The following is a 13,845-nucleotide window of genomic DNA, read 5'->3' as shown; positions in this document are numbered from 1 at the left end:
TCCAAATCAGTCAGAGGTTGCCCGTCAATCGTCGACTGCAGGAGCATATCAAGAAAGGCCATTCGCTTCTTAATGCCCAAATCATGATCACTCAACTCTGCCGAACCGTCGCCGCTTTTCGCAGTGGCCAACTGCTGCCTTCTGTCTCGGATCACACTATTCGTGTAATCGTGCAGAACTTTCAACACCTTCTTTTGCTTCCGACTGTTCGACGACAGGCGGAAGAAGAAATCGTAGCGAATGAGAAAATCGTAAAACCTCAGCTGAATGAGATTTGTAATCCTGGAAAGTAGAAGTGCTTCGTTCCGTAGTTCATTCCAAATCATTTCTAGCCACTGAGGATACTTACTCCTTGACTGCCAACACGTACGTAGAGTTGGAGTTGAGCTGTGCGTTCAACTTGGTTCCCATGGCCGTTTCTGAAACCAGCACATCACACGCGTTATAAATATCCTCACGACATGTGTCAGCTCTCTTACCACAGATAACGTCCAACGCGCACAGTGTCACCTGTGGGAAAATATCGAACGACCTGCCCGATTCGGCGAAAGGTTGCAACATTTTGACGAACGTGCTGCTCTGGCGATCGAATATCTCCACAAACTGTTCCAGGATCTTAAAATGGAATGTAGGGGTAATGACCTTGCGATGTGAGTGCCATTTCCGGCCGCGGCTCGTCAGCAAACCTTCTCCCAACCATGGTCGTATGAAGTCGTACTCGGTAGATTTGTCGATATACTTTGGGCTGCTCAGCAGTACCTTTAAGTCGAGGGACGAGGGAATATTATTTTGTAAAGACCACACTACCACCAAGTGCCTATGCAACTTTTAACGTTCTGTACGACGTCCTTGACCTCCAATCACTAGCCATGATAAATTGTATCAACAACAAACAAACTATTACCACAAACAATGGCCAATGACAATGGCAATAAAAGGGTGATATAGAATAATGCAAACAACAGCCCATCAGGCAAACCAGCTATTATACTCAACTGTGTTTCGCACATCGTTAAATGTGATGTTCATCAGACACGCAATAAAACGAACACCCCACAGCAAGCAATTCGAGTCGAACGCCGAACTGTCACGTCGTAGACCCTCACAGTGAACTAGTTTCCCTTCTCGTAACGCTACACCGTGCTAACCTCGTTAGCCACAAACGCCACTGCACTTTCCTTGTATGAACCTGCACCACTTGAGCACACGCTGACCGTGGAGGCGCCAGGGTTAACGTACGGCCCAACGAACCATCGATCAGCATCGTTAAAGGATGTCCACTATTTCTTTTGCCTTAGCGCTATACGTACCTCAACATCCTTGGGATCGTTCACCACGATCACCAGCTGCGTACCGAGCCACACGCGAATGCAGCTTCCATACTGCTTCAACAGGGCGCCCACGATGCGTAAGAAAGCTGTAAAGACCAATTCGATCGTACCAAGATGGTTCGCGAAACGACAGCTTTTAAGCGAATTAAAGTTAATGATTCAGAGCACGTGTCTTACCGGCAGGGGACTTGTTTATAAACAGATGTCCATTGCCTATAAGCGGATACGCTTTCGGACCAGCAAGTTTTCCGGCATATCGGAGCATCTCCCCAAACACCTGGAACAGATACAGTACCAGCGCGATCAGCGTCGCTACAAGAAACAGCACCACCGCGAGCGCCATTGTTGTTCCGCGACGGATCAGCGTTCCGACAACCGTTTGCTTCTGCCTCTAATCACAAACTAGCCGCTTGCGCTCGTTACTCGCACTTATTGTTGGGCCAGTAATCACAGATTTTGCAGCCAGGAACACGGACTACTTCGAGTCGAGGGCTAGAACACTGGCTAGGAGGTCGGACATGACGCACTGTTAGCAGCAGGCATCTAGCAGGCATTCTAGGCCGGGGATGCACTTACGGTGGCTGCACAAGGTAGACCGGCTTGAAGGTTTTCCGCGTGGCTAAGGTACGGCTGGCTCATTGGTGCCCGGAAACGTTCTAGCAGTTTCTTGCGGTCCGTACGATCTGCAGGTCTGCTTACGCAAAACCATAGCGCAAACCAACAAACCGAGCTACATATTTGAGCTCTGCCTGTCGAAACGTTGGGTGATCGCGTGTCTTTTGGCAGCCAATATTACTAACATTTCAAACATTACGTTTGTCAGTTCGCCTGTCCTGTGGATTTTTTTACGCCGGGTCGCCGCCTCTGCCCTTCGCCTAGTTTGCACACAGGCGATAGGCTGTTACGAGACTGAATTTAACCCACATACCATTATCGGTCGAGGAGTACAGCGAAAGGGACGTGCGAAAGATGCAGATGAGTCTCGCTCTAACAACCAGTTACGGTATGGCGAATGAGCGCTAGGTAACGTAAATATTAATTTTTATTTTACTAATTATAGCAAAGACAAAGGCAAGAATGCCGAACTGTGTTCTGTTTTTTTTTCTAATTATATACCTTAGTTAATAGTAGAAAATCATGCCCCGGGAGCTGTCTTTGAAGTGATAACTTGTCGTTTGTGCGTGGATAAATTGTCTTTGTCGCACCGATTAATTTGCTCAACTGCGGATGATGTCACCTCAAAATCGGACAGTGCCTGACAATCTGACTAAAAACACTTGTCTAAATGAAAAACCCTGTAACAGAAAAGGATGAGGTGATCTCTAGGTAGCCATAATACTTCCCCGGAAAAGCGCCACTACAGTAAACAAAACTGCATTTTAAATATTGATTTATTAACGGCAGGCTCATGATTTTGCCAATTTGTTCCGTGCTCAAACACATGCTTACATGCTTGTGACCGATTCGTGAAATTCGGCCAGAGAGCAGATCCTCATAGGGACCGTACCGGTGAAAACACCCGTTAAGCATTGATCGCCTATTGATACGGCACTGCAACTTTCCGATAGATTTAATCGATTTTTTTTTATCAGACACATACCCATCACGCATGGTATTTCTACTGTTTTACGTCCTTTATTAACAGATTTACAACTGACGTTGGTTCCGACGATTCGCAGTATTCATTATTCGCCTTTTAGTGTAGTACTTTCTGAAAAATTATCGTAAACCTCTTAGCTGCGTCAATTTGTAATATTATACGTTTAGGTTTACCCTTTACAATAAAATTTGCCACTATCAAACATACCAACCTAATGGCACGACCTAACTTGTGGCGCTTAACCATGTATAGTTTAAAAGCCTTGCTACCACCGCAAGTTTTATAAAATTGGACCCGAAACCGTTAACAATCGGACGCCTAAACGCGTGCCCTAACGCGAATTGGTATTCCATGTTCGGGGCGCAAAATAAGTTCAGCAATAAATGATATCTCACGTGGCTCACCCGGGGGCAGAACCTCGTAGTGTCGCAATATCTTACTGGTAACACTCTTCAGTTCTGCGATGGCAAATTTTTGCCCGATACAGTTCCTCGGCCCCGCGCTAAACGGAATGTACTGGTAAGGGTTCGTCTTCTCGGCCGACGTTTCCACGTTGAACCGCTCCGGATCAAACTTCTCCGGATCGGGAAAGTACTCTGCGTTACGCCCGAGGAAGAACGGCAGAATTATCACATTCGCACCGGCTGGGAATAGTTTTCCATCTGCAACGATAAGCCCAACGGGTGGTCTCGTAGTTTGCCGCCGAAAACGTTACGAAATCCGTTGACTTACTGATTTCGGTGTTTTCCAGCATTTTCCGCCCGAACATTGGCACCGAGGGGTACAGGCGAAGGGTCTCCTTAATCACCAGATCCAGATAGTGCATATCGTTCAGCATCGACATGGTGACGGGCCGCGAACGATCGTCGCCTACGACACTCAACACCTCGTCGTACACCTTCTGCTGGACGGTAGGGTTGTTGGCCAAACTGTACAACAAAAAGCTTATAGCGGTCGTCGTAGTATCATGCCCTTCGAACATAAACGTGTCCACTTCTTCGCGAATTTCCAAATCCGTCAACGGCCTACCGTCGACGGTGGCCTGCAACAGTAGGTCAAGGAAAGCCATCCGTTTCTTTGCACCAACATCATCGTCCTGCGCTTCGGACGTGCCGCTCGCCAAACGCTCCTTCAATTCTTGTCGCCTAGCTTTGACCACACTGTCAGTGTAACCATGTAGAATGGCCAATGCCTTGAGCTGCCTTCGCCGGTTACCGGACAGACGGAAGAAGAACTCATACCGGAGCAGGAAATCGTAGAACCGAAACTGTATTAGATTGGTGATCCTGTAACAACAAACACCTCGGTGATCAATGCATGTCACATTAGTGGGCACTTACTCTTTCACTGCTCTAACATAGGTGGACTCTGAGTTCATTTGCGCGTTTACTTTCGTACCCATCGCTGATTCTACGCGCCCGGAAAGGAAATTAGAAACGCATTGGATTAGTGGTACGCGAGTTTAGGAGAATAAACCCGATCGTATGGCGAGTAGCAGCGACGATCACTCGGACCATCCGCGATCACTTACCGCAAATAACATCCAAGGCGTAAAGTGTCACCAAAGGAAACACGTCGAACGATTCGCCCGATTTCGCGAACAACCGCAGTATATCGACCAGGGTGTGGCCCTGTTGATCGAAGATTTCCACAAACTGTTCGAGGATTTTGAAGTGGAACGATGGTGTGATTACTTTGCGGTGCGTTTGCCACTTGCGCCCGGTACTGATCAGCAGTCCTTCGCCCAGCCAGGGTCTTATAAAGTCGTACTCGGTCGATTTATCGATGTACTTAGGGCTGCTGAGCAGAACCTGTTTAGGAGAAGCATCATTTTTAATTTATCTTAGAAATTCAGTTGTTTTACTACGAAAGCAGCCATGCACTAAGCAAGGTATACAGAAGCTAATCTAATATTTAGTGTAATGCACCCGCCTGTTCTTATACCCAAATTACAACAAACGTTTGGTTTTACTCTCCATGACCAGAACCGAAACGTAATTACTTTCAGAACCGCCAAACATCCTTGAATCCAACGTTAACATTTTATCCTTTGGTAAGTTTTTCCGAACCGGAATATGTATAAAACCCGTACAGCCAACCCGTTCGTCAAACACTAATTAAACCGGTTTTACCTATCTCAAATGCATGTCAAGTTCACTGTTGCTGTTGGCTTTGAAAAATCAGCGTCTCTCAATCTATCATTTGCCGATCGTTGTACTCCGATTCACAGGGCTCACGGCGCGACGTGTACCGTTCGTGTGCATGGAAGTAAGATGTAGCACGTGTTATAAAAACAATCGACTGGCTCGCGACACTACTACGCAAAGCGCTTCTTTATACAAACACACTTCCTAACGAGGTCATTCGTTATACCACGTTACGGGTGTCGTTACTTCAGGGCAAATTTCAACCGCATCAGCATGTTGAATAGCAGCGGCAACTCTTTTCAGAATCGAATCCAAGAACTCAGTGTCGATGACTACAAAACTCGTACACTCGTGTTTGGTGAATGTTCTTTCCAACACTCTGTAATATGACCCAACAGCTTGTATCTGTAAGCTGATACCGCAACTCGTACCTCAATGTCCTTGGGATCGGTACTCAGGACTATCAGTTGCGTGCCGAGCCACACTCGAAAGCACTGTCCGTACTCGGCAACCAACGTGCCCAGCAGTTTCAGGAATTCTGAAAAGATCAATGAAAATACAGTATTCTGTCCACGGAATTACGTGAATTAGATTGGAAGCTTACCGGCGGGAGTTTTGTAGATAAACAGCAATCCATTTCCGACCAACGGATATGCTACCGGTCCCCCAAGCTTACCCGCGTGCCGGATAGCACTGCCAAAATGTTTCACGGTCCACCAGAAGGCCACGGTCACCAGTACCAGAATGCCACTCAGGACGATTTCCCACGGCGCCATGGTGCAGGCTTTGTTGACCACGGAAAGGGAAGTGGAAATTTGTGTCTGATCCGGTTGCGCACCCGGACGCTAAGAAAACGCTTTCAGTGCAGCAGTACGCCACGAACCTGACTGACCGCCGACAAAGTACCAAATGATTGCTTCCATTACGCGTGTGACAAAGCACGATCGCCGACACACCCGCGACCCGCGACTAGTGTTAACGTGTACGACTAACTCGCGCGATTGAAACCATGCACTCACACTCGAAACCCTTCCGTACAGGTCAGCATTAGTACACGCTCCGTACGGCTTGCTCATTAACGAAGGCTCGAAGCGATTCGTGCCGTTAATCGATTCGAGCAGTTGTAAGTTAACAACCCATGGCGCTAGAACTTTATGTCGATGCCGATACACTCCACGGCACGCGAGTCTTAACATAGAACGCTCAAAGAAAAATAATCGTTTCCATTCTCGTCCAGAAAAATTAGCGTGGAAATGATTCTCAGGGAATGTATTGTACCCTGTTTGGCCGTAGAAAATACTAGCGAGGCATGATGATCTAACGATATGGGCGCTAATGGCTAATGTGAGAGATAGTACACTTCTTTGATTCAATTGTTTAGGGGTAAATGAATGAAATCTACTACATCCATCATGATTCCTTTTCCCACTCTAGGAATCCATGTGGAGTCGACAGTCCTTGTGAGGAAAACGGTCATCAGTAAGTTTGTCACGATCAGGGAGTTTCCTTCTTATCACGTCGCCGATCGGCTGCCCTGGCTGGCAATCTGATTGTAATCTATCCCCAACAATCGATATTCATTTCTGGTTGGCATGTTTCCTTCCATTCTGTCTTGAGACACAAACTATATCATTAGGTTAATTCGGCGTGCATACAATAATGCACACAGCCCGATCAGTGAATTCAGTCACTACTTCAAACTGTCCGGTATCCATTTAATAAAACAACAAATATTTTATCAAATTTGTTGTAATGTTGTAATGCATTTCTCAATTTATGTCATTCTAATTTCATATCAACCATAAAGGATTTCTTTTGTGTTTCATTGCGGGGACTTTGCTTTGCGGAGAATAGGTACGGAATTTAATACGACGTAAAATGTAATACCTGTCTTTCGACCTCACTGGGAAATAAAAGTCGTTTTGCGTGTTTTGGGAAAAGTGGCTGGGCCACCGATCGAAGGAAAGAACTTTTTGGCCACACTGTGCACAGCTTTAATTATTAAGTCATTAACATATCGACGGAACAGTCATTTCTACTAAAGCCATTTGTGCTGTAGTTCAATTGGAACAAAAGGGTTAGCCCATTTAGATGCCTTTCATTGAAATTTAACCGCAACTGAAAGACGATTACATGCAGCTTTGGTCGTAATTTCTATCTCTACTTTTTCATTACTAGAAAGTGTTCAATTTTACAGAATACCTGTTGGCTCACCTAACGTGTGGTTTACTGGCAATTTTGCAAATTATTGCCTACTCATGAACGTTTCCGAACGTGTGACCGTAATTAGTGCTTCAATCACATCGTGTCGCATCCCGGTTAAGTTTCTGGTCACGTTCACAACCATCCCGATCCGTTCACTACGCATCACCCGAAAACCTACCGACTAACCGGTATTTGCTTTGAAGCTCTTCTGTTTGTTTTGTTTGTGTTTTCAGCTTAACCCACCAAAAAGTTACTGTCGGCTGATGCCAACGAATATGCTAAACGATCGCAGCTAAAGGCAGAGCAATAAAGTTTCCGAAACGGCGTTCTGCGACGGTTATCCAGCATAGGGCGATCCGGCATCGCAACAGTGTTGGTGAAGTAGGGCCATCCCGCAACGCGTTCCGGTCACATTTTGTAACCATACTCAGTTCAGTTACAGGTTTTACTTCGCGTGATCAACAACCTTTCAGCATGATCGTGTTCGCCGTGATCATCTCCGTACTGTTCGCATTGTGTTTACGATTTGTAGCTTTTCGGTACAAGATGTACCGTACGGTCGGTAAGATCCCCGGTCCTCCCGCGAACTTTCTGTTCGGAAACGCACTCGAGCTGATGCGCTACGATACCCAGGGTAGAATCGGTGTACCATGTGGCGATAAATTAGTCATTAAATGTTATTCAATGTTACATTGTTTTAGGCTTCTTCGAAGCCCTGATGAAATACTTTCATCGCTATGGGACTACGATCCGGATTGATCTACTGAGCAAGAGTTGGATAGTGTTTGCCGCACCTGCCGATATTGAGGTATGTGTTCTAAAACTGGAAAGCGAAAAAAACGTGTCCACCATAAAACTCGTTCCACCCTGCTTGGCACGCACTTCGGCCGGCCCCCTACTCATGCACCTCGGTGTTTTTGCATTGTCACAGCGCATTATTTCGTCCAACGAGTTCAACCACAAGGCATCGGATTATGACCTGCTGCAGGAATGGATAGGGAACGGCATTTTGCTCGACAACGGCAGCAGCTGGTTCGCCAACCGGCGTGCTCTGACCGGGGCGTTCCATTTTAAGATTCTCGATAGCTACGTGCCCGTATTCGAAGAACAGGCAAAGATATTGGTACGCAAACTACTTGCTAGCTCCGGCGATCCGGTGGACGTGTTCCCCATTCTCAAGCTGTACACGCTCGACGTCATCCTGGAGACATCGATGGGCGTCCAGTGCCACGCGCAAGTGAAGGATTCGGCCTACGTGCAAGCCGTGTCCGAGTAGGGCAAAGATGTTGCGTTCTATGAATACCCGTGGTGCTAATGTGCCTTTCACTTCCATACGCCAGCCTTACGCGAATCATCTTCTGGCGGATGTACAACACCATGGGGCACGCCGACTGGAGTTTCCGGCTCACAAAGCTGTATCCACTGTACCGCAAATCAATTCGCATCAACAGCGAATTCACAACGTCCGTTATCAAACAACGGCGTGCTGAACTTCTGGTGTCGGACTCTGACGCGCCCAGACCGGAGAAAGGGCGTCTCTCGTTGCTTGATATCCTGTTGCGGTCCGACATAACCGGGCGCCAGTTCACGGATGAGGAGGTGTACAGCCAAGTCAATAACTTCATGTTTGCCGTAAGATCAGTCATACTCGTCGCACGCTGTAACCCAAAGGAACCAAACTCGAACCGTAATCGTTTATTCCAGGGCCACGACACAACCTCTAGCGCTATCACCTTCATACTGTATGCCTGCGCCAAGTATCCGATCGTCCAGCAGCGTGTGTACGATGAAATCGTTGCCGAAATTCCCGCCAGCAAACCGATCGACCAGCAGTCAATCAATAGCCTGAAGTATCTGGAGCTAGTGATTAAGGAATCGCTGCGCATGTTTCCTCCTGTTCCGTACTTTTCCCGCTTGATCGAAAAAGACGCAACCATCAACGGACACCGCTTGCCAAAAGGGTCGTCGATGGTTTTCGGTGCTTATATGCTGCACCACAGCCCGGATCACTTTCCACAGCCCGAACTGTTCCGACCGGAGCGGTTCGAGCAAACGGACAAGCGCAACCCATTTGCATACCTTCCCTTCAGTGCCGGAAGTCGCAATTGCATTGGTAAGCTCACCGCTTCTCTACCGGGAACCCAAAAATCTAACAACTTTATCTTCGTAGGACAAAAATTTGCGCTCAATGAGCTCAAGACGGTGGTTGCGTCCGTGCTGCGCCACTGCAAAGTGGAGTTACCCGATCCGGACTTTGAGCCAAAATTAAAGTTGGAAATCGTGTTGAAACCCGTAAACGGTATGCACCTGCGCTTCACTCCACGGCAGGCAACCGAGCTGAAGTGAAGTGTTTTTATGAACAGTGTAACGAGCAACTTCACGTTGCGATTTGAACATCGGTGGTGGATCGATAAACAATAGAGAGTTGTAGAACTACTTTATCGAATTAATTGCTTTCTACTTTTAAATGTTTCACTCAAATTTTTACCCATCATCAATCTTATACGAAGAAGCCTCTATCGGGATTGGTTTATGCTGTTTCTGGTTTATGGCTCGGCACATGTTAAGCACATTTTCTGCTCACAAACTTCAATGGCAGTCCCTTCGCCGGTTTCAGCACAATTTCGGCCTTCAGCGTCGGCACATAGTCAGCGCGGGGCAGCTGTACGTTGAACTTTTGTAGTATCTTGACGAGCGCAGTCTTCAGCTCATACTGGGCGAACTTCTGCCCTATGCAATTACGACTACCCGCGCTGAACGGTATGTAGGTGTACGGGTTGAAGACATCCGAGTCACGCACCGTCTCGAAACGGGCGGGATCGAAGCGCTCCGGATCGCGGAAATAGTGTGCACTGCGGTGCATCGTGAAGATGTCCACCACCACGCTGGTTCCGCGGTTTATCCGGTCCGCGAGTAAGTCCGTGTCCTCGGTGGCAATGCGTGCTATAAATGGGACCGGTGGGAACAATCGAAGTGATTCCTTGAGGACCAAATCCATATAATGAAGGTTGTTGAGGGTGCTGCAAGAAAGAATGAAAGCTAAGGCGCGAGGCGATACGATGCAGTTAGCCAACAACTCACCTTAGAGAAAGCTCCGTAAAGTCTGGACCAACTTCACTTAGGATCTCTTCGTACAGTTTGTCCTGAACGTCTGGATGCTTAGCCACGTTGTACAGCAGGAACGTCATGGCCGATGCCGTCGTGTCGTGGCCCTTCGGATACACGGACAGAGCCCTTTGCATTGCTATTCTATACAACGTCTAACGGTAGTGTAACTTACGGCAAATGTAAACGTATCGACCTCTTCACGAATTTCTTCATCTTTGAGCGGTTTTCCGTCGATGCGCGCATCCAGCAGCGTGTCCAATAGAGCTCGCTTTCGCTTCCCGAATGTCTCATCGTCTATCTCGCTGGCCACTGCCGGTTGGGTGCGTTTGTTAATCTGACGCCGTTTCTCGATCATGTTCAGCGTAAACTTCCACGATTGCTTGACCAGCTCATCGAACCTACGGCCGGTGGCGGTCAACCGGAACAGAACGTCGGCGTTCATGAACACATTGAACATACGCCAGTACAGAATCGAGCTCAGCTCCTCCACAATGCGCGTGTAATACGCTTGTTGCGATGCATCTTCCGTACTGTCCACGCCCATGGCCGTTTCACAAATCACGCCGAGCGTGAGCAGTTTCAGCCGAGGAAAGATATCGATTGCTTCCGCCGTACTGCCGGACACAGACTCCAGCTTCTGGCAGAACGTCTCGGCCTGCCGGTTGAAGGTGGGAGCAAAGTTGTCCAATATTTTAAAGTGAAACCCGGGAGTAATGACTTTCCGTCTCATGAACCATTTCTGCCCCTTCGACACCAGCAGCCCGTTTCCGATCCATTCCGAAACCTTATCGTAGTCCTGGGATTTAGCGGCGAATGCGGGTGACGTTGCGATGGCCTGGCAGAAACGAAAAGACGATTCGTCATATGTTTTTTTTTGGACCTAAGCCCCTGATGAGCTGCCTACCTCAGCGGCCTCGGGGGATGAATAAATGATACTGTAATCGTAAAAGAAGTCCAGCTTGTACTCCTTCCCGTACCGCTTACCGAATGCGATAAGCTGTGCAAATATATCTGCAAAACGGATATGACTATGTCTAGAGCAGAGCCAATGCACTTTAATATTATTCACTGGTCTCACCGACAGGACTGGCACCCAGAAACGTAACGACATTCCCGATGAACGGCCAGCGTTTCGGACCCGGAACCCTTTCGTACGCCTTCCATTTCCAATCGAGCAGAACCAGCAGCAGCCCAACGAAGCACAAAAACAGTACCGGCCAACCAAGCATCTTTGCAACGCCAAATTCTAAACACAACTGCGGACACCTTCCGTCAACAGCGGACAGTGGCCGCTTATAAAAACAAAGCAAGTGCCTGTGTAGTGGTGCCAACATTCGTATCGTTTTGCGTTATGTGTAGCGTTGCCACCCTCCGCCCAACAGACCTTTGGCCACACCGGCACCCCGCAGATTGTTGATAAAGCGCGGGATTATCGTAATCGGACGACCTTTCAATCGATCCAGATGTACGCCCTTACAGTTTTATGATAATGTTTTCCAACAAATAGAGTTTTAACTTAATCTTTATTATGTCACATTTTGCCCAACTTATTACAAAAGTTCCACTTTTTCCTTTAGGTACTTAACCCGTTTTGCAGGCTATTGGTGACACAGCGGAGCACTTACACTATTACACTATGCGGGGTCGTACCGTGATAAGAATCCCAACATAAGAAGAGCTGCTACTCAAATATGAGCTCGTACTCTTCTATCATGACGATAATACATTCGCGCGGTATGACGGTTAACTTTTCAAACTTCACCGGGCACACGTCGGCCAACGTTTCGTTGAAGATGCAGGAGCTCATCAAAAGCGCCAAGCTGAAGCTGTCCATTTCGTTCTCCTTGATAGCCGCCACGCTGTAAAAGACAGAGCCATGGTAAGAAAAGTGGTTGCCAATGCCTGCGTTTTGTTTAGTGGTTACTTGCGCAGATGCTTCATGAGAAATTTAAGCGTTTGTCGTCTAACTTCATCGAGGGCGTTGACAAGCTGTAACACTTTCGCTCGTTTGTTGCTCTCTGCAGGAACGGAAACATGATACCAGAAAAGGGAAATTACCATAGAGCGCCTTTGCGTCCCGTTAAGGACATGCCCAATACTCACTGAGGACGGCTGCGGTCGGAATGATCTCCGAACAAATCTGCAATGGTATCAGGGGGTCCTTCAACTCGCGCAAAAACAACTTGACGATGCCACACACTTCGTGCGGGTTACGCAGTTTACGCAGCTTCTTGTAGTTGTTCGCATTGATGTCGTAGCGCAGGTTCTGTATCACATTGTAGTCACCCGATACCCGGTAGAGGCCAGGCACCTTCAGAAACCTTTCGTTCGACTCCAGCATGGCGACGCACTCGAAGATTACTTTTGGTATCCGGGGATGGTCGGTCATGACGACGTCGTTAAGAAAGGTGTTGAAGCAAGCTTCATCTGACGGTGGGGCGAAAATTAATTGATAGATCGGTTCCCACAGGTACCAGGACCGCTCCGGCACTTACTCTTGATTATGTTACGCTTCTCCAGTGTTTCCTTGTCCGATCGTCGCTTCAGCTTTAAGTACACTAAAAGTTTACCGGCGTTAAAGCTTTTCTGCGACACGCTGTTGTAGCTTTCCTGTAACTCTTCGTAGGCGCCCTGCAGTGTCTCGTGTTCCGATTTCAGTCTGCTGAAACGCTCCTCTAGCAACGAGTAACTCTCTTCCAGCTTTTTGTGCTTATCCAATAACGAGCAGTGCTCTCCCTGTAGATAACGGAGCTGATCGGTGGAATCTATCACAATCGACGTGCTTGATACTGGCTACGGATTGGGTGAAATTATGTTCATTAGTACACACGTTCGGGTACGCCTTCGCTTACAAGCACCTACTCTCGAATTCGGCGCAGGACGTGTTGGTCTGGGGGGGAAAAAGATGATACGTCACGGCGTTAGTCACTCGTACGATATAGATCTCTTCGTTTGGCCACACGTTTCGCGGTCGTACAAAGTTTACCTCTTTTTCACTGTCAACGTACGGTTTGAGAACGCATCTAGCACACTACGGGGCTTGGACTTGCTTTGGGCTAAGCCCAGGTAGGGGTCCATCCTCAATGTTCACACTTTGAAATGTTCCGCGCCCCAACACCACTAGCGCACTGCTTCACTTACTCAAACTCAACATGACGAGTTGGCTTGCAACTTACAAACCCAACTGATAAAACGCGAGGCGCGAGTCATACATCGAAACCGCCGACCCGACACACATTGATGCAGCCGCAGCGCCACTACGGGGACGCGGGAAGACATCGCGGCCACACGGAACTGAGTCTGATATCTTATCGATTCATTGATAACACGTGCTTGGGCAAAAACAAAGTCACATTAAACAACCGTTTGCAAAACTCGGTTCGCTTCACGGTAGACCCGAAACCATTAGCGAAGAGCTCACGTTGATCGTGAGAATCGCGAAATGGTGTGTATT

General features: G+C 47.7%; 4 protein-coding genes across 5 annotated transcripts in view; 1 reads left to right on the top strand and 3 right to left on the bottom strand.

Annotated features, from left to right (window-relative positions):
* The window catches only part of LOC131212918 (cytochrome P450 4d1-like), a 3,178-nt gene extending 1,504 nt beyond the window's left edge, over nucleotides 1-1,674 (bottom strand). Inside the window, exons 1-3 of the mRNA XM_058207005.1 lie at nucleotides 1,509-1,674; nucleotides 1,311-1,417; nucleotides 480-759 (exon numbers count right to left, since the gene is read on the bottom strand). Coding sequence (XP_058062988.1) covers nucleotides 480-759; nucleotides 1,311-1,417; nucleotides 1,509-1,674 — 553 coding nt within the window. The remainder of the gene's footprint in view (nucleotides 1-479; nucleotides 760-1,310; nucleotides 1,418-1,508) is intronic.
* Nucleotides 1,675-2,970: 1,296 nt separating this feature from the next.
* LOC131212103 (uncharacterized) lies at nucleotides 2,971-11,624 on the bottom strand. The gene is given in 12 exon segments (XM_058205843.1): nucleotides 2,971-3,619; nucleotides 3,660-4,217; nucleotides 4,272-4,341; nucleotides 4,463-4,742; nucleotides 5,510-5,616; nucleotides 5,683-5,923; nucleotides 8,263-8,369; nucleotides 9,855-10,322; nucleotides 10,354-10,495; nucleotides 10,564-11,226; nucleotides 11,296-11,402; nucleotides 11,470-11,624. Coding segments are annotated over 12 exon segments (3,264 nt in total). The 5' UTR covers nucleotides 11,621-11,624; the 3' UTR covers nucleotides 2,971-3,249.
* Nucleotides 7,566-9,683, top strand: LOC131212550 (cytochrome P450 4d2-like). The gene is made up of 7 exons (XM_058206454.1): nucleotides 7,566-7,664; nucleotides 7,720-7,917; nucleotides 7,985-8,091; nucleotides 8,215-8,555; nucleotides 8,624-8,915; nucleotides 8,988-9,396; nucleotides 9,454-9,683. Exons 2-7 carry the CDS (start codon nucleotides 7,758-7,760, stop codon nucleotides 9,627-9,629), a joined length of 1,485 nt encoding a protein of 494 aa, XP_058062437.1. The 5' UTR covers nucleotides 7,566-7,664; nucleotides 7,720-7,757; the 3' UTR covers nucleotides 9,630-9,683.
* Nucleotides 11,625-11,895: 271 nt separating the features above from the next.
* LOC131212552 (WW domain-containing protein tag-325) lies at nucleotides 11,896-13,593 on the bottom strand. 2 transcript variants are annotated; one of them, XM_058206458.1, is made up of 6 exons: nucleotides 13,378-13,593; nucleotides 13,254-13,281; nucleotides 12,887-13,184; nucleotides 12,491-12,818; nucleotides 12,316-12,405; nucleotides 11,896-12,250 (listed from the first exon to the last, which is right to left on the bottom strand). In XM_058206458.1, the coding sequence occupies exons 1-6, from the start codon at nucleotides 13,467-13,469 to the stop codon at nucleotides 12,073-12,075; spliced, it is 1,014 nt and encodes a 337-aa protein (XP_058062441.1). In that variant the 5' UTR covers nucleotides 13,470-13,593; the 3' UTR covers nucleotides 11,896-12,072. The 2 variants fall into 2 exon arrangements, with proteins under 2 accessions (XP_058062441.1, XP_058062440.1); XM_058206457.1 differs by having other exon boundaries at nucleotides 12,316-12,409; nucleotides 12,495-12,818.
* Nucleotides 13,594-13,845: the final 252 nt, after the last annotated feature.

The sequence above is a fragment of the Anopheles bellator genome, chromosome 2 (assembly GCF_943735745.2).
Source record: "Anopheles bellator chromosome 2, idAnoBellAS_SP24_06.2, whole genome shotgun sequence".
Taxonomy (NCBI): Eukaryota; Metazoa; Arthropoda; class Insecta; order Diptera; family Culicidae; genus Anopheles; species Anopheles bellator.
Note: the sequence above shows the minus strand (reverse complement) of the source record. Positions and strands in the feature narration are given on the sequence as shown.